Source organism: Barbus barbus (assembly GCF_936440315.1).
Source record: "Barbus barbus genome assembly, chromosome: 14".
Classification (NCBI taxonomy): domain Eukaryota; kingdom Metazoa; phylum Chordata; class Actinopteri; order Cypriniformes; family Cyprinidae; genus Barbus; species Barbus barbus.
The window spans coordinates 4,695,221-4,718,940 of record NC_136742.1 but is presented as its reverse complement, the minus strand read 5'-3'; the positions used below and the strand labels follow the sequence as shown (position 1 = coordinate 4,718,940).

Sequence of the window (23,720 nt, the reverse complement as noted above, 5' to 3'; positions counted from 1 at the left end):
ATGCATATTACTAATCAAAAATTAAGTTTATATATATATATATATATGTCATAAAAGAAAAATCTATCATTTTGACACATACAATGTATTTTTGGCTATTGCTACAAATATACCCCAGCAACTTACGACTGATTTTGTGGTCCAGGGTCACATATATTATGTAATCAAAAACATTAATCATGATTAATCGTTTGACAGCACTACTTTGGACATTATCTGTTAGCATTTAATTCAAAGCAGCAAAAAACAAAAGTCATAACATTGTTAAACAATTTAATTCCTTAAATGGTGTAAGGAGCACTCAATTTTTACACAATGTTTCAGAGTACTGCTTTCTGCAATAAGCCTGGACTAAGTAGTTTTCTCAAGTGCATGTACTGCTGTAAATGGGCTTGTGTCAGCAAAAAGCAGTTCTTAGCCGTTACATCTAGCTCATTTCAGCATAGAGAGATCACACAGAAACCACATCACTTTAACCTCATCAAGTTACGTTTGATGGTATAATCGATGAATTGTACAAGTTGTAATTATGACCACGGGAATCAGAAGACACACAGACACTAAGACTCTTTGCAAAACCTCAGTAAACCAAATTCCTGTATTAATTTGAGCTAAACTCTTAATATAACCACCTTTGACATGCACAGCAAGACTTAATTTCAGGAAAATGTTTCAAATGTACTCCCACTTCCTCTGCCTGCATGCTTGGGTGAGTATGAGAAGAACCACATAAATATTTAGACCATAGCTCATCAGTTTATTGAGTAATCCTGTCACACACACACACACACACACACAGTCTTTTTCTGTTACAGTTCACAAAAAAGTACATAGTTTCTTCCAATATTAGTCATGTAATTTTGAGCTCAATGAAGGCATGGTTGAGAACGTTATGTTTGGAGAGTCATACCACCATCACACCACTTATGCTATTTTTGCTGTTTGTGTACTGTGTACATTTGACTAAACGTGCAGTATACAACCAGAGTACAATGTACCATACAGCTCAACTCACTTGACTTGATGTCTGGGTCTGGGAAAGAATTTACTATTTCTGTAATAAACCATATTTTCAAAGTGATCACTTATATTTAGTGTTGGGGAGTAACTAGTTACCTGTAACGGAATTACGTAATTTAATTACAAAATAAAAGTAATTGTAATCAGTTACAGTTACTGAGAAAAAATTTGTAATTAAATTAGTTAATTACAAAGCGGGTCACTGTTACATGAGTACAGATCTGGACACAGGGGTGAGTATTCAATATCAATATAGCCAAGGACGTCCGAGAATGATATCCACAGTAGAGCCCTCCAGAACCAGCAAATGTAGAGTTTCGACGTGAAATAGCCATATCTGGAGTTGAACGGGCCCCACACTGGTCTTGACGTGACGTCGAGTGAACGGTTTTCCAGTTATGGATTGGATCTGATAGGTAGTTTCAGTGGCCGAAGTCGGGAGTCAGAGCTGGCGGCAGAGACTTCCGGCAATGAAATTGCCCGCTGAGGACACTGTGGTCAAGTTTCATTGTCTAAGGAAATGTCCTGAAAAAATCGGTAAAGTCCCCAATATGTGTAGGGATCAATACCAACGCTTTGTGCACGAATGTCAGCTCCAGACAAAGTAAGTACCACACCTTTCTGAAAGAGCTTCTTGGCACTCTGTAAGGCTAATGATGCTAAAGCTACCATTGTCTCTGTCTGTTTTCACTGGTGCTGTCCAGGGCTCTGAACCGGTTCAAGGAATGAAAACGGAAACTGGAAACGAACTAAATTTTGACTGAACTGGAAACAGAAACGAAATCAAATTTTATTGTTCCGAACAGAATCGAAAATTTGAAATGGCCATTAACTGGTTAATAATGTTATTTTATCGTTCCATTTAATATTTGAAATTTGCTGTCGACCAATCAGGAATTCAAGTAGTACAGACTATGCAAATGTGATGCTGAAGCATCCAGCGAGTGAAATGCCCGCCTGCGCTCAGCTGTGAACTCTAGTCGCAATGGCAATGCACCGGCGATAGAGTTTATCCGAGGACAGTATAAGATGGATTCAACAGATCTTACACACCTCCAGTGCTTCTGTGAACGGAGAAAACAGAATAAAACTATAGGCTTACATAAAAAGGAATATATATGCCTATACACTAAATATATTTCATGTAAATCATTGACAGATTAACAAAACAAAGGAAAAAAAAAAAAAGCTGAGTTAGGCCTAAGGTTCATTGTGACACATTCCAACATTCTCCAAATAGTTTTCTTTATTTTGCAAAAGCTTTACAGTTTTATTTGCTTTGCATTAGCTTGACAGTTTTGAATGATGTCTTGCATCAAACCAACCAGCGCTGGTATGGCCATATAGCGCTGGCGCCTCATGCGCACAAATACATATTTTTCCGACATTGCAGCCTGTTCATTATCAAAATAAAATAGAGTTAAAGGAACATGTAAAAAGTTACTGTGCTCCGTTGTCCAATCTGTTGTTTTCAGCGTGACCACCGCCTCACTGTGCTGATATTGCCGATTTGCGAAAGATTATGTTTTACGTCGATGAAAGTAAAAGCCTATAAATAATATTTTAGTAGATACGTCGAGAATATGGAAACATTTGGACTCGTGCCGAGTGAGAGAGCTAGGCATCAGTTTCACCTTTAATTTGTTTTTGGATTGACATTTTTATAGCCTTTTATAGCAGCCTTAAGTTTAGAGGATTTGTTGTGGAGAGAAACTAACGACTGTGTTTATGTTTGTAAACATTTTTGATTTACCGGCATTTTAGCCTACATCATTGCTGAATAACAGCCTAATAAAATGCGATGCGGCTTAGCCTATGTTTTTTTTCCTCAAAAAGCTAATTTTATACAAGTAGCGGGTTTTTTTAACAATGCAGCAAACATTTTTAAATATCTTTAAAAAAATACTTTAATGTCTTTAAAGCATTAATAGTTTTTTTTTTTTTTTCTTTTGTTTAGTAGCCTACATTTAGAAATGTAAAAATCTAGAAAACATGATGCTGTACTGGCTGTGACTAAACGCAGCGGGTTAAGATACCATCTCTGGGTTTTTTCTTTTCTTTCTTTTTCTTTTTGTGTAAAGAAAACACTGTACTTTATTATTATTATTATTATTTTTATTATTATAGGCAAAGACAATTTGAAAAATTACGGTATTAACCGTTCTTTTTTTCTACTCGAACTGGTTTCGGAACGGTAATAATACAGAGGAACGCAGGAACGGAAACATTACAATATCGATTCTGCTCGGAGCGAACCAACTGACTTTTTTTGTTTTTGTTTTCAAGCTCTGGTGCTGTCTTCATGAATGATCGTCAATAGGAATGTAGTAGTAAAAAGTTGCATATGAAAGCAATATGAGTCGATCGCTTGAGTTTATTGAGCTCATAATCACGAGTGGGTCTTTTAAAATTTGTGATAGCATGCCTTGCACCATGAGACCAGCTATGTTGTTATTTTCATCCTGCCGTGCTCCCCGTCTGTGTAATTCATAAACGTGAATTTATTATGCACAGTATAATCAGATGACTGACTTTGAAACCGAGTATGTTTTCTGTAAAGATAACAGGCTTGTACTAATCGTGGAATGTTTATTTGCAAAGGCTAGCACTGCTAATGCCGAGCATGAGCTCTTGAAGCTCCGCCCTCTTCTCCGGAAGCACCAGCTCATTTGCATTAAAGCAACATACTCAAATACAGCGCGGTTTTTTAGGGTTTTGGCTCATACCCTAAAAGTGGCAATTTTATCAAGCTATAAAAAAATATATGTGGGGTATTTTGAGCTAAAACTTCACATACACATTCTGGGGATATCACAGACTTATTTTACATCTTGTAAAAAGGAGCATAATAGGTCCCCTTTAAGAGCTGTGATGGTCTCAGTAGATCAGGTGAAGGTTGGAAGCTCGTTCCACCACAGAGTAAATGTGAAAGCATTCAGGAAAGCGACTTTTTACCTTATTATGATGGAACCTCCAGACGGTGGTGGAATACAGACGCTTAGGACTGGGTTGCTGAGGTAGGAGAGTGCTGTTCTAGTGGTAGTGCTCATGGCCAAAATTAGAGACTTGAGTTTGATATAGGGAGCTACAGATGAAGTCAAGGGAGACCAAAACAGTGTGATGTGGGCTGTTTTTGGTTGACTGAAGATCAGATGTGCCATGTAATAAAGTGTGAAACTGCAAAACCAGGCAGTCATCATAAAGTGCCAAGTGAAATTTAAGAGGCAAATGACTGTTCTGACCTGCAAGATGTAGAAATGATGGGTTGGCTGGGATTACTAGGAGCTCTGTATACACAAGGTTGAGCTTAAAGGGTTAGTTCACCCAAAAATGAAAATTCTGTAATAATTTACTCACCCTCATTTCGATCCACACTTCTGTTTCTCTTCGAAACACCAATGAAGAAATATGAAACATTATTTTTGTCCATCCATTGAGAATCCATGCAACCAAAACTTTAATGCATCAAAAAGTAAAGTAATTCATACTTCATTCATACAGATGTCTATTTGTACTTTTTGCTGAATCAAAGTTTTGGTTGCATGGACTTTCGGTAAATGAAAGGAAGTCTTATGGGTTTGGAATGACATGAGGGTGAGTGAAAGATGATAGAAGATTTCATTTTTGGGTGAACTAAGACTTTTAGGGGGTGTTCCTTCATGAAGGCCGATCTCCACAAACCCACATCATTTACTGTATATCAATGCTGTTATTTTATTCAGAATCTTCTGCTATGAAACTGAGCTGGGAATCCTGGTAAGAGTGGGGTAAAAAGAACCTCCAGATATTTGGACAGATATGAGAGAAGCTGGACATACTTTCAGGGCCAAAAACTTCAGATTATGTTATGAATAGCTGCAGGGGAGGAATATAGACAGAGAGAAACACAAAAGAGCAAGAGAGAGAGGGGAAAATATCTGTTCTGGAGTCATGTGGAGAACTGCTTCCCTGGAGAAATAATTACGGAGACTTAAGTTCAGCTCTGTAGAATGACCCTGAGCAGCCTTAAATTCCAGGCAGGAATGCTGAGCGAGGGGGCAGACCCTTCATCTTCATAATGTGTGTGTGTGTGCGTGTGTGTGTGGGGCAGAACACTGAACTTTCTCCAAAAACCATATGTCAGTTCAAGTGGGAGTAACAGATTGTGCACAGATTGAGAGAGGAACACTTTGAAACTGAGAATGTCAGTTCCGCTTGGTATTTAAATAAATGTAAAATGTGCTTTCATGACTTTTGTAATGTTTTTGTGATGCATTTCTAGACATAATTTCAACACCAAGTGTATTACTTTGAACAGCATGACACAGATGCTGTACGTAGAGGCAGAGATAATATAAAGTCGACCAATCATAGGTAAAAGAGCCAGTAAAATTTTTAGGTAATTTACTTTAAAAAAAAAAAACTTACATGTACGTTAACTAAACCAGTGTGAAAAATAAAGTTTTAATAAAGTTCAAAGACTTGAGAAGAAGTTCTGAAACTACTGCTATCAGATTTATAATTTTTTATTTGAAACGTAATTTTTACAAACAGTCCTCCTAACCCAGTCAAGTGGATAAGAGTTAGAGGAGCACGGGGTAACAGGAGCTACTTTAATGATTAAGGTTGTTGTGTACCCATGAAAATGAAAACAAGTTATTCAATTATTAAGGTTTTAGAACAATGTCTTACTAAAAGAACGTTGTATGGTACATCTTGCTCATAAAAATGACACTAAATCAAACAAATTCAAGATAATTTTGAATGTAATAATAATAAAAATAAATCAAAATTCATACTTTTAAGTATGTTTGTGTCCTTTTGTTCAACATGTCACCTGTAAAGACTACTGCGATCTTTGTGGGTCAGCAACAAAGAATCTATGAATAAATGAGATTTTGTGTGTATATACAGTATATATATATATATATATGAAGAGTTCATTTGCGAAAAACGTTGTTTTAAAAAAAAAAATCCTGCATTCCAATTAATATCAATCAAACTGCAGTTGGGTTGTTTTGATTAAATAATTAATAATTGATTAAATAATAACAAAAATAAAATAAAAAATATAGCTAACTAACACAATAAAATGCAATAAAAACATGATAACACCATAAAACAAACATGATTTATGAAAATGAGTTATCTGTTTTTGCAAATTAACTATTCATATATATAAAGCATGTTTGTGTGTGGCTTAAACTATATAAATAAATACATACAATCAGGAATTTATTATATCAATACTGTAAGGCATTGGCTCAACTTCACCCAACATGATGTTTTATCCCTCAACCTCAATTTTGACAAAACTGTGTCACACAGTGATTAAGATTTTGACCACGTTTTGTAACCTACACTGACTTAAATGAACATGTAATAATGCTATCTATTTTAATTAAGATACCAGACTGATTCATTTAGTAACATGATGAATTCACTGGACAAAAATGCATACACTTTCTTGCTCTCCTTTGCTGACAACTCTCTCCATGTGCTTGATAAATTGAGTAAGAATGATTTTTCTTCAATTTGTGGTCATTTGAATACTTTTGTTTATTGTTATCTAGAAACATGGGGTGGTTCATCTAACCCCTTTCTCCCCAACCTACACAGAAAATGTGTTACCATGATGGCTGTCATATGATGTGATGTACATTAAAAACAGCTTGATGGAGCTTTTCACATACAGGTATGCAGATGCTTTCACACTGTAAGGAATGCCCGACTCACCTTGGTTCATGACCACGAGGCTGCCAGTCAGAAGAGCGACACAGTTGGTGGGTTGGTGGTTGTGGAGGTACTGGAATCCCCAGCCGCGGTGGTAAGATTTCTCATACATGTATCGTGAAGCATTCCCAATCACCTGCAGGAAGCGCTCCTGCTGGACTTTACTGAGGTACTCGTACAGGAAGTCATATGCTGTAGCAAAGCCGACCAGAGAGTGAGCTATGGGGACCTCATCCCACGGAGCATCTTTCACCATCCTGAAACAAAACAGCTGCCTTTAAAACTCTGAAACACGTACTCTCACACAACATCTCATAGCAACCAAACAGTGTTTGCTTAGCCAGACAAATACATTTTTCAAAGAGAGAGAGCTTAGAAAAGCAACAATTGCAGTGAGCCTCTGGATGGCTTTTGAGAGGAAATCTGCTCTGCTATCTAAACAGATATTTGTATTGAGAGCCAGATTACCAAATTCTTGTCAAGTGACCCAAAAAAAACCCAAAAAACAATTGCAGTAAAATTTGTAATGGCTGATATAAATTACTAAAGCTTTGATCAGAAGATCTATCATGTCTGGCTATATACAGAAACTCTCTGCTGACTGGAGTTTTTATTGAGAAAAATACTGTAGGTTGGTTAAACTGACAATCAAAACTTTAGTATTACAGTGGTGTTAGTGGTAGTACTTCAAAATTAAACTGCTCCGACAGGCGAATAAATTCCTTATACAACATCCACATACAAATAGGTGGGTAGGAATAATTATGTTCATTTATTATCACTTTATTATTGAGAATTAATTGCAACACATTAAAGTGAGAATTTGCTTTTTTTATCAAACCTGATTCTTTTAATTCAGCAAAGAATAAGAAAAGTAGTAAATATCATTAACAATATTTAGCAATGCATACAGTAATTGACAGGTGTACAACATTTTAAATAAATTATGAAACACGCACCTAATAGACATTAGAGTATTAGGTCCGAATAATTAAATATTCAAATGTACTAATATAATACATTTATTTTGTGTTTTACCAAACATGACAATAGACATGAAATATGGCTTGGGATGCAAATGTTACTGTTTTATCACTGTAATATATCTGATACCACTGCAAATGCTTTTAATAAGAGAGCTGATATTAATACATATTAATACATACGTCCATATAGATTAGTGTGGATTAATACAGTATTTGAGCGTTTAAGAGACAACTGAAGTGCATTTCAATTGCAATTCAAATCACCTTTATTTAGCGCTTTTAACAATGCAAATTGTGTCAAAGCAACTGCACAATATCAAAATAGGAAAATAGTGTCAATAATGTAAAATGACAAGATTAAACACTCAATTTTCAGTTAAAGGCAAAATCAGTGATTAATACGGACAGTATTAATATCTAGAAGTGAAATGGAGGAAAAAAAATATAGTTGCTTACAAACTTGCATGGGCTGTGAGTTTCTTGTGTTTACAGCAATGCAGTTTGTGAACTACTATTTGTAAGTCATTTTTGGTAAGAAAATAGAATTGATGTAATGTAAATGTTCACATTTATGCTTCTAAAGAGCAGTGGATGCTGTAGATCTGAATCTATACCTACACTCTGGAGTGTGAGTAATAATGCCAACAACGTTATGAGTTCCAGAAGCTGGAGGTTTGCGTTAGGCTGGCCCTGGTTGGCCACTACATGCAGTGTAAATGAGAGTACAGAACCGCAGCAGTTAACCCAACCATCCACACAGCTTAAACAGAAACTCATTCTGAGCCACATCTGAACACACTGGAGTAGGTAGGGAAAAACATGCACTATGAATATTTAGGACTTGAAAATATGTTTAAGAGCTGTGCACACATATGAGAATTAAAAACCACTCTAACATAACTCCAAATATTCAACCTAACAGTCTGGCTTATGCATTCATTCATCTAACCCAGGCTCCCTGAATGAAGGAATGTGACGCTGCTTCAGTAGCCAGTGTGGGAGCTCTGCCTAAAAGTGAATCATTCCACAGAATCATACCAATTTAGAGACATAAAGACTGTTGTGTTTCTGAATAAATCGGCCGAATGAATGATTCAATGATTCATTGCCATGACTCAAGACAGTCACTTGCCCCCACCTATTCAAGGACAAGAACTAACTTGTATAAGACAAACGCTATCCATAACCGTTCTCAAGTGTTTAAGACAACTGAAGATGCACCCCAACCTAGTTAGATCCCCATCTTGCAATTTCTGTTATGCAAGAGGCAGAAGTCACACACTTTCCGAATACGAACAAATGTGTCGGAATTAAATGATGACAGTGGAATCTGGGTCAATGTGATTCGCAGTTCAGTGAACAAGTTAAATCCATTGGCTATTTTTTGTTTTGGTTATTAAATACATGGAAACCAGATTTTGTGGGGACAGCAATTAAGCCTTTGATAAATTTGATGGGCTACATTTCTAAGAGGGTTACCACAAGGGCTTCAAAACTCCTAAAAGGGCCTGGATTCTAAAACTTAGAACGGTCTTTAAAAGGACAGTTCACCCAAAAATGAAAATTGTGTCATCATTTACTCAACCTCAAGTTGTTCCAAAGCTTTAGGAATTTATTTATTCTGCTTCTTCTGCTGAAAACAATGTGGATAATCAAACAGTTGCTGGAGTATTTTTTCTTTTTCATACCTTGGAAGTCAATGTGTACAGCATCTGTTTGATTACCCACATGCTGTAAAACAACAACAACAACAAAAAACCCTCATACCAGTTTGGAACAATGTGAGGGTGAGTAAATCAAGACAGAATGTTCTTTTTTGGCTGAACTATCCCTTTCAGAGCATTTCTGAGATTTTACTTTTACGCATAATAGTCCAGATCAAAATCTGCAGTTAATTTGTGTCAATCATACGGGAACATATTTATCTTCATAGACTTTAGCAGGGATATCAGAGGCAAGTAAGCGCATAAGAAGCATCAGGTACAAGTTCAGACATATCAGAGGCGAGTCTAACTGTCACTCACTGCATTCGAAGCTTTTGTGGTTGTAGTGTCAGAGACAGGTTTGGCTTGTTAACATTTTAGAGATAACGTACAGGAAGCAATATGGTTGAAAAAGCAGGTTTCTGCAAAAGTATTATCAAAGCGATCAAGCTCTAGATTGTTAAAGGTACAGTGACAGCGAACACAAAAGCAGGCTATGCACAAAACTTGCGTGCAAATGTTTTCACGCAGAAAGCCTGTTTCATCAAGACGTTCTCATTATTTTTTTTTCTACATGTAACAACTCACACGTTTCTGAAAAGAGAATCATTGTGGAATTAGAAACATGGAATGTGTTAGACTGGCATATAACAATACTAATGAAACTAATAATGCTTTATGCTTTTATGTAACAGAAATAGTGGTCCTATGTAGCAACTATATTTCTTACCTATTGCAGAGTATCAAACATGATTTGTGTTATAGTTGGATCTGGGATAGTTTCTGAACAAAAACACATCTAATCAAGTGTAGTCTAGGCCTGTATAAAAGGTGTTTATTGTGTTTCATCTGGGTTTGAGAACAGCACACTTGGTTTTACTTGAACATCTTTAGATAGCATAAAGGAAAATGTGTACCTTGAATACAATGCAGAAAAAAAAACATCTGTCAAATGCAGAAATGTAAATACGTTTGCAGAAAGTAACACATGGCTGTATAGGAGAGGTTATGTAGACTGGAAATGGAAAGAAAGTTTGTGTGCAAATTATATTAGTTCATAACCACAAACATTCTCTCTTAGAACAATCTCAACATTAGAAAGAGGATATTACCAAATGTATGCGTATATGCACCTGTTGTAAATATGGTGAATGTTTTGTGTGATAACCTATTTTATGCAAGAACTTTTTTTTATTATATGGTCAAAGTTTTACATTGTAAATAATTTGTTATTTAGTCAAACTGAAATGTGAAGGTGTCTTAACTGACAACTTGGATATTTGAGTTATCTCAAGGTGTGATAATTAATTGGAACTAAACAGTTATTTTAGCAAACTTTCAGCAAACTCCGTGTTATGGGTTATTTAGTGGATGCCAATGAGCGGACAAGGCTGTGCTCACTTCTCTGTTATCACAATACTGTGAATAGTTATCTCAACAAATAAGATCAGCTGTTGCCGAGGATCATTTTAGTACTTAGCCTTTACTACAAAGGTCTAATAAATGTTATAGCTCAAAAACAGGACAAATTTCTATCAAACCAACTAACTGGTCCTACTCACACTGCTCTGGGCAGATTTCGAATCAGCGTCAACTGACTTAGAATGTGGGCACACTAACAAGGATGCTAAAGACGGTAACCATTAGCATTAATTACTAGTGTACCTCTTGAGGCCAGGTGAGTGAAGTTTACCTGCATAGCTCACTAGCAGGCCTCCAGGCATAAACCATGCCCCGGGTCACGGCATGTGTCCCAAAAGCAATGTTAGCTAACTACGGTCGGAAATTCCATTAAACTCTATTGGTAACTTGTGATCATATTTGCTTTTGGGAAATGCACTCCAGAGCAGGATTTGAACTATAGTGAGTGAGTGAGTGAAGTGACATTCAGCTAAGTATGGTGACCCATACTCGGAATTCGTGCTCTGCATTTAACCCATCCAATGTGCACACACACAGCAGTGAACACACACACCGTGAACACACACACCGTGAACACACACCCGGAGCAGTGGGCAGCCATTTATGCTGCGGTGCCCGGGGAGCAGTTGGGGGTTCGGTGCCTTGCTCAAGGGCACCTCAGTCGTGGTATTGAGGGTGGAGAGAGCGCTGTACATTCACTCCCCCCACCTACAATCCCTGCCGGCCCGAGACTCGAACCCGCAACCTTTGGATTACGAGTCCGACTCTCTAACCATTAGGCCATGACTTCCCAGTATAGCTTCAACCTGCGTAGACAGGCGTGCTAACGAGGAATGCTAAAGACTGCGTTTACATGCACAGCTCTTACAAAATGACCCTCATTATTAGGGCTGTGCGATACTGAAGAAAAATGCGATATGCAATACCTTGTTAAATAATGCGATATTATTTTGCTTTAAGTATGTTAATTCTATTTAAATTCTATTTGAAAATGAAAATTATATTACCAATATATATCTTTCACATTCTTTCTTGGAAAAGATAGCATCTGTGACCAGAAGTGTTTTGGCTAGTGCTGTCAATCGATTAATCGTGATTAATCGCATCCAAAATAAATGTTTTTGTTTATGTAATATATGTATGTGTACTGTGTATATTTGTTATGTATATATAAATACACACACATGCAGTATATATTTTGAAAACATTATTTTAAAATAAATGTATTTACATGTATATATTTATATTATATATAAATATATTTAATATACACATATAACATATTTTTCTTAAATATATACATATATGTGTACGTACACACACATAAATATTATGTAAACAAAAACTTATATTTTGGATGCGATTAATCGTTTAACAGCACTAGTTTTAGCATTACATAAAAATGTCACTGTATGAATTAAATTAAGATTCATCATTGCTAAAGCTGTGTTTTGTTGTTTGATTAATAGTAGTGACATTTAGACAGCAGCAATTATATACTGCTGTCCCTTTAAGATCGACCGCACGGATCACATCTGATTTCTTTCTCAGCTGTTTAGATTGATTTAAAACATAAATTACTGCGTTTACGAGAATGACTGTTGAGATGGGTATTTTGACATAATTCTGTGTATGTATCTGTTCAAACACAAGGAGATGTGAAAGACGAATCAGCTCAAGGTTCGCAGGGTCTGAAACGTGTCTCTGTCTGTGTGTGTGCGCGCGGTGGCTGTGAGCACAGAAATCTGAACAGATCACACGCTGTCCGTGATGCGGTTTGTGCGCGTGCTTCAGGTGTGTGTCAGACAGCAAGACAAGAGAGCAAGGAGTTGTTTTCTGCAACTTACTGAACTTAAGTCTTTTTAACGTCAAGCTATCTCTGTTATATGCGTTGACCTAAAACTTAAAATTTTTGCAACGTTTTGAAGTAACCTATTATTAAAATGATTCAGATATCGCATGCCTCAGCGATATGCATATCGCGACATTTATACTTGCGATATTTTGAGAATTTCGATATATCGTGCAGCCCTACTCATTACACAGGCACAACTTCTTTTAAGGCTAAGCAGAACATTAAATGCATAAGCTCAGACACAAACGCACACACTACTTTACCAGTTGGGCTGCGCAGCCATGCGCTCCATGTATTCCTTGGCTACGTCCAGTGCACCTGCGCGGTGTGGGTACAGCAGGCAGAACATAGAGAACAGGCCTAAGTTGTTCCCGTAGACTTCATTCCAGCGGGCACTAAACTCAGCAGGGTTCCAAGGGGGCAGATACTCCTCCGGTTGCTCCAGTATGGCCTCCCCGGCCTCCCGGATCTGTCGGGCCAAAGCCTTGTGCGTCCCCACCGCCGCCCGCTGCAGCTCCCCAACCTCTGCCTGGCCAAAGTACAGCATAGGGTGAGTTCCCTCGTAGTTCCCTCCAAGGAACGGAATGCCTCCGCTGGGGTCCGCTTTAGCCAGAGCCGGGGACATTAGAATCCACAGTGCACTTATAAAGAACACTGTTGGTGCCCCACGGGTGTAAGTTCTCATTCTGGCATCAGAGAGGGAGAGACCACATCACCTTGCTCCCTCTCAGCTGAGGAGACAGAAAGAGAGAGACATTATTTGCCCTGCTACACTGCTGGGTCTGAATGCCTGCAGTAATTAGAGCCAGCTGTAGCGCTGATCTCTCCGGGTTTTTCTATGCATTTATGAAATGGAGACGAAAATTCACCCTGCCGCTTTTCTTCATCAGGCTCACAGGAAACACCTCATGCCTGAAAGCTCCCTATATACAGCACTCAAAAACACAATTAATCAAAACTTTAAAGGTCAATATGTCTGTATGATAATCTGTATGGTGTGTTTGAGTAGAGTTTGAGCAAATCTTAACCGTCGCTGTTCCTGAACCACTTTCCAGAACACTCCTCCAGAACCTGCAATGCATCGGTCCAATAAAACTCACTCATATGAGCCCCTACTATTAGATTCTAATAGTTAGTATTCTAATAGTATCTAATAGTTTGATTTTTGAACGGTTCCATTGTCAAAAGTCAATCAAAGGTCATTGCACACTCAGTCTGAAATTTTCGCTTGTTAAAAAATAAATACAACCTCACATGGTTTCAATTACGTTTACACACTGCCTCCGAAAATTTTGTCCATCATAAAAAATTCAGATCAGGTTAGATTTTCTGCATTTTCGCATCCGTAGCAAGCATTTTGATAGGAAAGGATGCCGAATACAGAAAAACGAAAAAACGAAAAAACGCATGCGGAAATTTCAGACTCCGTGTGCAAGGACCTTTAGATATGAATGCGTTTTTGCTTAAGGTCTATGGTTAACATAAGCTCAAACTATTTTTTTTGCATTTTATTCTACAACATAAAATACGTCAATACCACCCAATTTTTAAATCTTTGTTTCTTGGAAAAGGTGGTTGCAGAGGTTCCCTGAGACAATAAAAATCATCACGCTGAACAGGTAAATTCCTCTACTCACAAGTTACTTTTACAGCTTTGTTGTTTATTCTCACACTTTTGCAAACTATTCTAACTAAAACATCCTAACTTCTAAATTTCTAAATTAAAAAAATTTGTGAGTGGTGACGTTGAAGTCATGCTACCATGGCGTAGCCTACAAGGTTATCGGCGCCTGTCAGTCCTCTGTCGTGTGTGTCATGTGTTCCCGCCTCATGTTTCCATATTTGGGTTGTTTCCTGTCCTTGTTAAATGTAATCATTAGTTAATTCTTGTCCAGCTGTGTTTGTCTCGTTATCTATGATTTGCCTGTGTATTTATAGTCCTGTCTGTTCAGTTTGATTTGGTCTGGTCTACTCGTTACTCCCTGGTCCTGTCTGTAAGCCTGGCCTTGTCCTGCCTAGATGTCTTCAGTAAAGACTATTATTTGAGTTTACTTCCTCGTCTGCGTGTTCCTTGTTCCTCCCTCGTGTGTGCATCGTGACAGCGCCTCAACTTCCTAATTTATAAAAGTTGTGTTAGTTTGTGAAGATTATCTATTTATTCAATAATAATTTTTTGTTGGCCACAGATCTTATTTTCTGCAATAATCCAAAAGCGAATAGAAAACCACCGATTAATTGGAATGCACAATGAAAAAACATGATTTTTGAGAATTGTTAAAAAAAAGAGTTATCTGTTTTTGGAACTCTTCATATATAGTTCCAGAGTAATTAGTCACATGCCATGTATAGCATCATTATTGGCTCAAAATAAAATATCCGAGGGGGTCATTCATTAGCCTAGCAGTTGCTATTGAGATGTATGGAAATGCTAATGTATAGCTTTCTCCAGGAATCACAGACCTACTTGGTTTGAACAAACAAAGCCACAGTGTTTACACTTTTGAGGAAGCCTACCTACTTATAGCTTACTTATAGCTGACTGGGCATCCAAGCTGAGAAAGGTGAAAGTAAATGAATGTTCACCTTTAGTGAGTGATCAGCAAGACTTTAAAACAACAGCTGTCCAGACTCAGAGACTGCCTACTATTTATTTGTTTTGATTAGCAGAGTTTAAGCTTGTTGTGTCTGAGAGAAGTCAGAGCTTGCTAATATTCAACGAATCACAAGAACAGGAATGTGAGCTCTCTGCTCCTCCTCCAGACTGACTAACATGCCGTTGGTCAAATGGAAAATTAGCTGGTCCAGTTTTATGGGGTGTCTAGACATGTGTCCAGTGCCGCATCTATTACCCCCTGTCTTACAACACACAAACTCAGACAAACCCAGCCTTTACTTCATATGATCCTTTCATGTTGCTCAATATATGCGTGATCTAATCACAACTGAAGCTGCTTTATTAATTCATCATTTCCTTCCAGTTAGTACTGCGCTCACTGGATTCCAGATAACTCTTTAAGAAAGGTGAAACCAAATAGGGCAAGTCACAGCAGTGGCCCTTGACCCCTGAACCTCTGCATTCCTGTTAGGAAACACATGGTCAAACAACTAATGCTTGCATTAGCTGTATGTGAAGGATCTGAGCACACACACACACACACACACACACTCAAAGATGTAGAGAACAAGCTTGTTTTAATCCAGTTTGTCTCTCTCTTGAAGAAAAAAAAGCTACATTGTATGCCATGTCTAATGTCCTTCTACAAATCTATCATATAGAAAAAAAACACATGCTGTCAGAGATATCTCATTCTAATATAATGTTCTTCAGCCAACAACATTTTTACATGGCTATCCATATATTGTAATTATAACCACCAGTCATGTTTTTTTTTTTTCCATAAAGATAATGCTATTTCCAATGCAAGTCTCGCTGACTGATCGCAAATATCCCAAATGAAAGATCTACGAAAACATTGAGGAATTAAACAATTAAACACGATTTAAATACAACGATTTATCAAATGTATACTAGTTAATAAGTAAAACAAATATATTTTAACTTTTTTAACTTCGTTTGAAGAACCTGGACTTCAAAACGCTCTTTAAAGTTCAAAACATGAAAACTTATCAAATCGCAAGAAACGTTATGAGTTGCGATACCTCTCAGATCCGCTGGCGTTATCTTAACCTTGCCAAAAAACGCCGAAATCTTGGGTCTCATGCCTGATGGAAAGCATCCGTGGGCCTGAAAGAGATTGCCGTCTACAGATGCGCAGTGAGAAAGGCACTAACGTCACATCTGCTGGAGGAGGTGCGCTCTGGAGGAGAGGGAGGGGAAGCACCCCCCCTGTAGCCTGTATACAATAACCGGCTTCTTATAAGACATTTGGGCAGTGGATGTTATTATTCTTGAGAGTTGTGGTTTTGACGTTCTACCATCTAAATCTGAATGAATTATATAGCCTACTATAAAATTACTATATTTAAATATATGTATTTTCACACACGTTTTCAGTTAATTTTTAACCATATGCATTGAATAGCCTAGTTGTAGTTCTTCAATTTATGTTTTCTTGGTTTCCTGGTGCTGGAGTTGCAGGCGTTGAGCTCTCTCCACTACTGTAAAATAAAAAAATAACACGCACACACACAAAAAAATTAAAATATTATAACTTCTCACAGGAGGAAAGAGCTTTCCTCTTATACATTCTTGTAAATTTGAACCCACAATCCTGAAGGTAATTAAACAAGTCTATGTGTCAACTATCCAAATACAATGTTACTGAATATTTATCATTTATATTTAAATGTGAAATAATGAATAATTTGCATCTACCTTACCTATATCTCCTTTAAATATAATAAACATTTAACATGCTGTTGAATGTGAGCAATAAGCAAATATTGCATAATTTGCAAATACAAAGTAGTGGCAATCAACACATGGAATCTCTAGAAAGCCGATTACACTTTTTTTCATTTTTTTATTTTATCTGCACATATGAACACTTTCCCTGCACCTCAATAAACAAACACTAGTGCTACTCACGACATACAGAAGAGGAGACAATTTTCTCTTTTATTTCAGAAAAGTAGGTCATGCTTATGATGAGGGTTTCCACACTTCTGTACCCACGATGAAGCTGCCTAGTGTCACTTAATACTCAGTTTTGGACATCTCTGTAAAACCGTTATCATGCCGTGTGATTTAACACTGTACCATTTTTTACAGCCTACCACTGCAGGAACCTCATCAGAGCACTCAACATAAAACATCAATCCCACTTACATTGCTTTAAACAAACCATTATTAAAGCTCAGGGCAAGCACACACATGAAACAAATAACAGGTTTTAAGTGAGAGATGTGCCCTGACACATAAAATCACTAAATGGTTGGGTAAAGCTTGGCACCATTCCACACCGGTCCAGCGCATGACTGTTTACATTGACTATCACCCAACAGTACAATATTTGTTTTTACACAATATATTACTATAACATTACATACACAGAAAAAAATCACCCCTCTTCATTCAATAACAATGAAGACCTGAAACGAAAGGCATTTACAAGGAATAGTTCACCATTAAATGAAAATGTATTCTTTACTCACCAAACTTGAATGACTTCATATAGTCCTTGAAATGTCTAAAACATACATAGACAATTAAAAATAAAGGTGCTTAAAAGGTTATTCACAGCGATGCCATTAGAAGACCCATTTCTGGTTCCACAAAGAACCATTCAGTCAACCTTTTTAGAATCTGAAGAACCGTCTTTTGCCACAAAGCACCTTTTGTGAAACAGAAAGGTTCTTCAGGTTCTTTATGGAACCATTTAGACAAAAAGGTTCTTCTATGGCATCGTGAAGCACCTTTATTTTTAAAAGCATAGGACTTGTTTGCTTGTTTTCCGATGTGAGGAACAGTCCAAAATGTCCTTTTTCACTGATAAACTTTTCCCGTCAGTGAGCTGTTAACCTGAGATCATCAAGTCTGCAAGTTAAACAAATCAGTCTGACTGTAAACACATCATTTACTAGATTGACGAGAAAATAACCACCTTAAAATACCAATGAATTCACTGATCCGGTTCTTGAGTTCAGCTGATGCAAGGGCTCTATAGTTAACATCTCATTGGAGGACAAAAATGGTCAGTAAATTACAACAAAGGTGGTTCTTATGGCATCAGAAGACTGTAGCACATGAGTCATATAGACTAGTTTCCGGTGCTTTTATTTCTGTCCTTCTTACGAACTTTAAACTGCTGCTGTATGGAAAGAGCTGCATGAAGATTGTTCAGCAAAGCCTTTATGTTCCATCAACAGCTCAACTGTTTGGAACAACACGATGGTGAATAAATACCAAAATGATTTTAGTTTTGGGTAAACTATTCCTTTTATTACTGGCGCTTGGAAGTATAACGTCCATTTCTCCATTTGTCACAGAAACGTCTGCAGAATACAGTAAGCTACAGTAAACTCAAGTATTGAAATGATGGACAGTAAAACAAACTACATTATTCTATAATAAACCGGCACAACCTGCAGGTTACAACCTTCTCAAAGCATCAACCAATCATAAAAATAACAAAGTAGTCATGGCTGTTTCTTGATTGCATGAATATTCAATATAATTTGTGCCTGCTTTCCTCAGAAAACATTTAGAACAGCTGCAAGAACAAATCCTCTGAGCTCATATAACATTCCCTTCATAAAAACAGAACAAAACAAAACAAAAAAAACATGTTTTTTTTTTTTCTCTGTACACCATTGAAAGTAGTTTAATGGTAGTGGGTCCACAAAGCTGGGTGAGACACGATACACTGTGACTTCCTCCTACATCCAGTGATCAATGTACAGATATTCAGCATGTGTAATACCGTGTATGCTGTAGTGATTCAGGATGGGGTGAGAAGAAAATACACAGACAGTGCTCACATTCACACAGCTTTATCACTGATTGGACGAATGGATGCTCTAGCTCTGTGGTGAAGCTCCAGAACGTAACGGAGAAACAATCTCTTGGTCTATGCTGACAGGCCTGAGGGTTCGGGGCTAGTTCTCTTCCCATTTCAGCAGTGAGTCTGGAGGTCTGGGGTAATAACCTGTCCTGATGGGCTTATCCAAAGAGAATCTCTGGAACTTAAAGTCTAGAGGAAGATCTAGAGGAGAGATGGAACAAGTGGAAGTTTTACAGACAAACTATATGTACAGTAAACATTTTCACTGAAAAAGTCTTAAGACTGAAATTTTTTATTTATATATTTTAAAAAATGCCCAAGATGGTTGGAAACAACTGTACCAATTAAAAAGATACTTATTTGGTATTTTTACGCCAAATAAGAGTATGCATCAAAGTAATAATATAATGAATTACTATTGATATTACTGAATAATAATTATTTCATCTTTCAGAAATACATGCTTAAAGATTTTTTTTTTTTTAATGAGCTAAATTACATTCAAATAGTTTTTCAAATGTAATATAACATGTAATACTTTCATTCAAAGTTATTTAAAATAAAAAACATCACAAATAACATTTTGTACAAGGGTCAATATTTGCAGTGTTGACCAGCATCAGACTGCCTGAAACAGTCATTTTCATCTCAGCGCTGTATATAATGAACACGTCTCTGCAGAAACAGTTACCGGGGTGTAATCGATTTGCAAAGTTACATTTGGTGCAACTTTGCAGATCAATTACATGCACAAATACCTATAACACACACTAAAAGAAAGGTCCCCTGTAAGTCTCAGGTCTTCGATTAGTCAATTCAGAAATTAAGATTCACTCTGCAAAAGATAGAAGTCACTGGATCCTCATTCTCCCATGTTGAGGCTATGCTTTGGAATAAAAGAGAACGGAAAACCCCTGCTAACCGTTTCTTCAGTGATGTGTTCAGTATATACAGCTGGAGCCAAAACTCTCAGATGATACTAAAAACCTAATTAAATCTTAAAGGAAAATGATGCAATTTTGAAAGTTATGATGTACAATGATGAAATATTTAAGATTCAGCACCATTTCTAATTCAGAAAAATGTGCAAAATGAAAGTACCAGTCTCAGACTTTTGGACCCCTCTGTAGGTTTAATACACTTACCTGCTATAGCCTCAATGCTGGGTATAGCCATGGTGCTGTATGTGTGGATACTGTGGCAACACCAGGTGAGCCTCTGTGTTTCCTCTCCTTCATTCTTTTGCACATCCACAAAATATGAGCCCCACTGGTTTGATCCAGCTGAAGGAGATTTCATTCCTTGATCCTAAGGGAAAGATTATAAGAAAGACAAACAGTAAGAGAAAAAGAGAAAGAGCACAGGATCAGTCAACCTTGACAAACCCATGTGTGCAGCATAATTCAGCATTCTCAATACTGAATACTGGAGAGATTGCGTTGGGATTTACGTGATGTAGCATTTATAGGGCTGATCTCTTCTAAATATTAATAAAACTGCTAAATGCTAAAAATGAAATAACTATTCAATAGTGCATAACTGGGAAAGCAAAATCAATAGGCTTCATAGACAGCTCTCTGGAATACTCAATTCTAATTGGTCAATATCGTCAAACATTTTTCTATAGAAACAACTAATGAACCGTTTTCTAATGTTTTTGTGCCAAAGTCCTAATCACGTGGTTGCTTGACTGATTGTCTCTAATTAATTTAGTGCCATATCTAAAACTATATCTAAAAAAGTTTTTAAATCATATCTTCAAAAAGTAAATTGACTCTCTGACTATTAAACGACTTTTAAACATGTTTCCATATCTTTTTTTTAACAATGTCCAAATGAACTAGTATTCTAGGGCAAATTCATCCCAAATTAGGCAAATGCCAACAAGAACAAGTTGCTTGACATGTATTCATCTTTAAAAACCAAACACAAAAATACACAAGGCAAATGAAAATATGACTTAACTTGCATTAAGAATAAATATGTAAACCAGAAACAGGAAAACGGGTTTTGTGCCATTAATTATTGACTTAAAAATGATGAAATTAAGAGTTTAAGGACATGCTTTTGAGTTGGGTCACCATTTTATGTCCAGTATAAAAGCTGAGATCTAATGCAAAACAATTTCTCTCAGCATGTTATAAAGATGGAACTGAACTTCAGTAGAATAAAACTCTCTGATCTGAGAAAAAAGGAAGCGTTTGATCAGAAACTCCCATAGTTTGACAGAAAAAACAACAAGTTTTGCATATTACTGGCTCTGCGACTTTTGTGAAACATGAATCACAAAATACAAAAGGAATCCAAGTCTGAGACGTAGATCAGTTAATTTCCCAATAAAAATTAACCTCTTATCAGCTCTGCGTTTTAACAAGGCTTTTCAAAATATCAGTATAATAAAATTGAGCCTAGATAATATACAGGAATACGATTATTGCATAAGCAGTGACTGAAAACAGGGTTTCTGCAGGATTTTTTGTAAAATGATAAACTTTACATTTCAGCCTTTAAACCATTTTATGACAACGGACAAGTCAAAAGTATTAATAATATTGATTTTAATAATTATAATCAATACATTTTTATATAAATCAAATAACACGAATTAGGGGTGTGCGAAATTGGCAAAACAATGATATATAGCAATGATATTTTCTGGGATTTTATCGATAACGATAATTAGACGATATTTTCCTGAGTGTGTTATTGTGCTGGTATCTTAAATATTACAATGAACAGCTGAATTGTTTTGATATTCTTCATATTCTGTGTGGTCAGTTCACAGCAGTGATAGAAATGAGTCTTTTCCAACTAGTTTTATGGGCATTTTTACCTTTAAGCCATTTTATTTTCTTAAAAGTGTGCATCATCTTTTGAGTCAAATTCTTGCATTTGGATTATTACCAAGCAAATGAAATCAGTATGAACCCAATTTATTTTTGCAATGCATCTGATGTGGCATTTAGAGTATTATTTACACACTGTTTAATGCAGCTCATAAAACGTTAAAAACTGATGAAATTATTTAAAAAAATGAAGATACTTTAAATGCAAAATTAAAACCGCCAGCAGGTGGCAGCAAGCCAGTGTTAATAAGTGATTCATTGCGATTGAACCGAATCATTTAAATGGTTGATTCATTCAGGAACGAAACACTGTCATGGAGAAATAAAGCAAAAAACAGGCAATATGGTGTCTAAAACGTAAGTCTCTTAATATTAACTTATTGTTTATTGAACTGTTGCATAAAATCAATATCACATTTGTAATCGTGCTGATTTATGGAGAAAAAAAATGGCACTCTTCGTGTGATAGTAACTATATGAAATGATATAAATATAGGCTATACATTTTCTGCCCCCATATCTTAAATTATGTGATCATTCTAAATGTATGACTGAATCGTGCAGTGAAAGGCGGCACTCGTACGCGCACTAGTTTAACCTCTGTTAACGGATTCATTCTCTGCCAGCAGGTGTCGCGTTTGGCTGAAATATAACAGTTTTCCCGGTAAAGGCAGAACACAAAGCAGCGCATTAATCGTCACATTCAGCCATATTACAATTCTTGTCTTTCCTTCTCCAAATTTAAGAATTGAAGACTTTTTAAGGCCTTAAATTTGATATAACTAAATTTAAGACTTTTTAAGACCCTGCGGAAACCCTGAAAAATCATTGGGGTCACTAAAACTGAATGACATAGAGATATACAGAAAAAAGGGTAAAATGTGTCATTGTCTTAATCTAAGACATTGTGCATGATTTAAATGGCACATAATTCTACATTAAATTGGTCTTGTTCAGAAAATGTAAGGTGGAGTCTTTATTTTCCTAAACAAATCCACAATTCTACTAATGTATATTTTTGGTAACACTTTATTTGAAGGTGTCATTGTTACACGTTACATGTACTTACTGTTATAATAACAATAAATTATGCATAACTACATGCAAATCATCGTAAACCTAACCCTAACCATATAGTAAGTACATTTAGTTAATTAACATTACTCAGTACTTAAATGTATAATTACACTGGTACAAAGACACCTTAAAATAAAGTGTAACCATACTTTCTTTTAATTTTAGGAACATTTGTTTTACCCCTTAAAGGACAATTTTAGCAGAATAGCTTTAGTCACTCATAAATATCAAATGAACATTTTAGACCATTACCTTTCCAAAGACCAGTCAAAATTATTAGAGAAAATGTAGAAAAATGTAAAATACATTCATCACAAAAACTGAATTATAAACCCTAAATGGCACAGTAAGGGGTTGGGTGAAGTAACAGCTTTCTAAAAAAATGATTTCCACAAAAATGATATTTCTGCTGTATAAACACATTTTTACAAGAACATCCGCTATCTTTCCTGTAATTCTCCACTTCCTCCTTCCTGCTAACTGCATTTCCTCTCAGTGGTATCTGTATAACAGAACATCTGATTGTAAGCAGATTCATGCTGCTGTTTTTCAGATCTGATGTAATAATCTAGATAACAAGATATGTATTATTTTGATTGGAATTACTAGTATAATTCAGAGTTATGAACAAAACT

At 36.4% G+C, this 23,720-nt stretch overlaps 2 protein-coding genes across 2 annotated transcripts in view; both read right to left on the bottom strand.

Annotated features, from left to right (window-relative positions):
- LOC306879860 (dermatan-sulfate epimerase-like) overlaps positions 1-16,479 on the bottom strand; it is a 32,357-nt gene extending 15,878 nt beyond the window's left edge. Inside the window, exons 1-3 of the mRNA XM_079433080.1 lie at positions 16,359-16,479; positions 12,962-13,429; positions 6,736-6,989 (exon numbers count right to left, since the gene is read on the bottom strand). Of these exons, the coding sequence (XP_079289206.1) occupies positions 6,736-6,989; positions 12,962-13,383 (676 nt within the window). The 5' untranslated portion in view covers positions 13,384-13,429; positions 16,359-16,479. The remainder of the gene's footprint in view (positions 1-6,735; positions 6,990-12,961; positions 13,430-16,358) is intronic.
- A 710-nt stretch (positions 16,480-17,189) lies between these two features.
- The window catches only part of LOC306879862 (5'-nucleotidase domain-containing protein 1-like), a 75,821-nt gene continuing 69,290 nt past the window's right edge, over positions 17,190-23,720 (bottom strand). Inside the window, exons 11-12 of the mRNA XM_079433082.1 lie at positions 20,308-20,470; positions 17,190-19,363 (exon numbers count right to left, since the gene is read on the bottom strand). Coding sequence (XP_079289208.1) covers positions 19,257-19,363; positions 20,308-20,470 — 270 coding nt within the window. The 3' untranslated portion in view covers positions 17,190-19,256. The remainder of the gene's footprint in view (positions 19,364-20,307; positions 20,471-23,720) is intronic.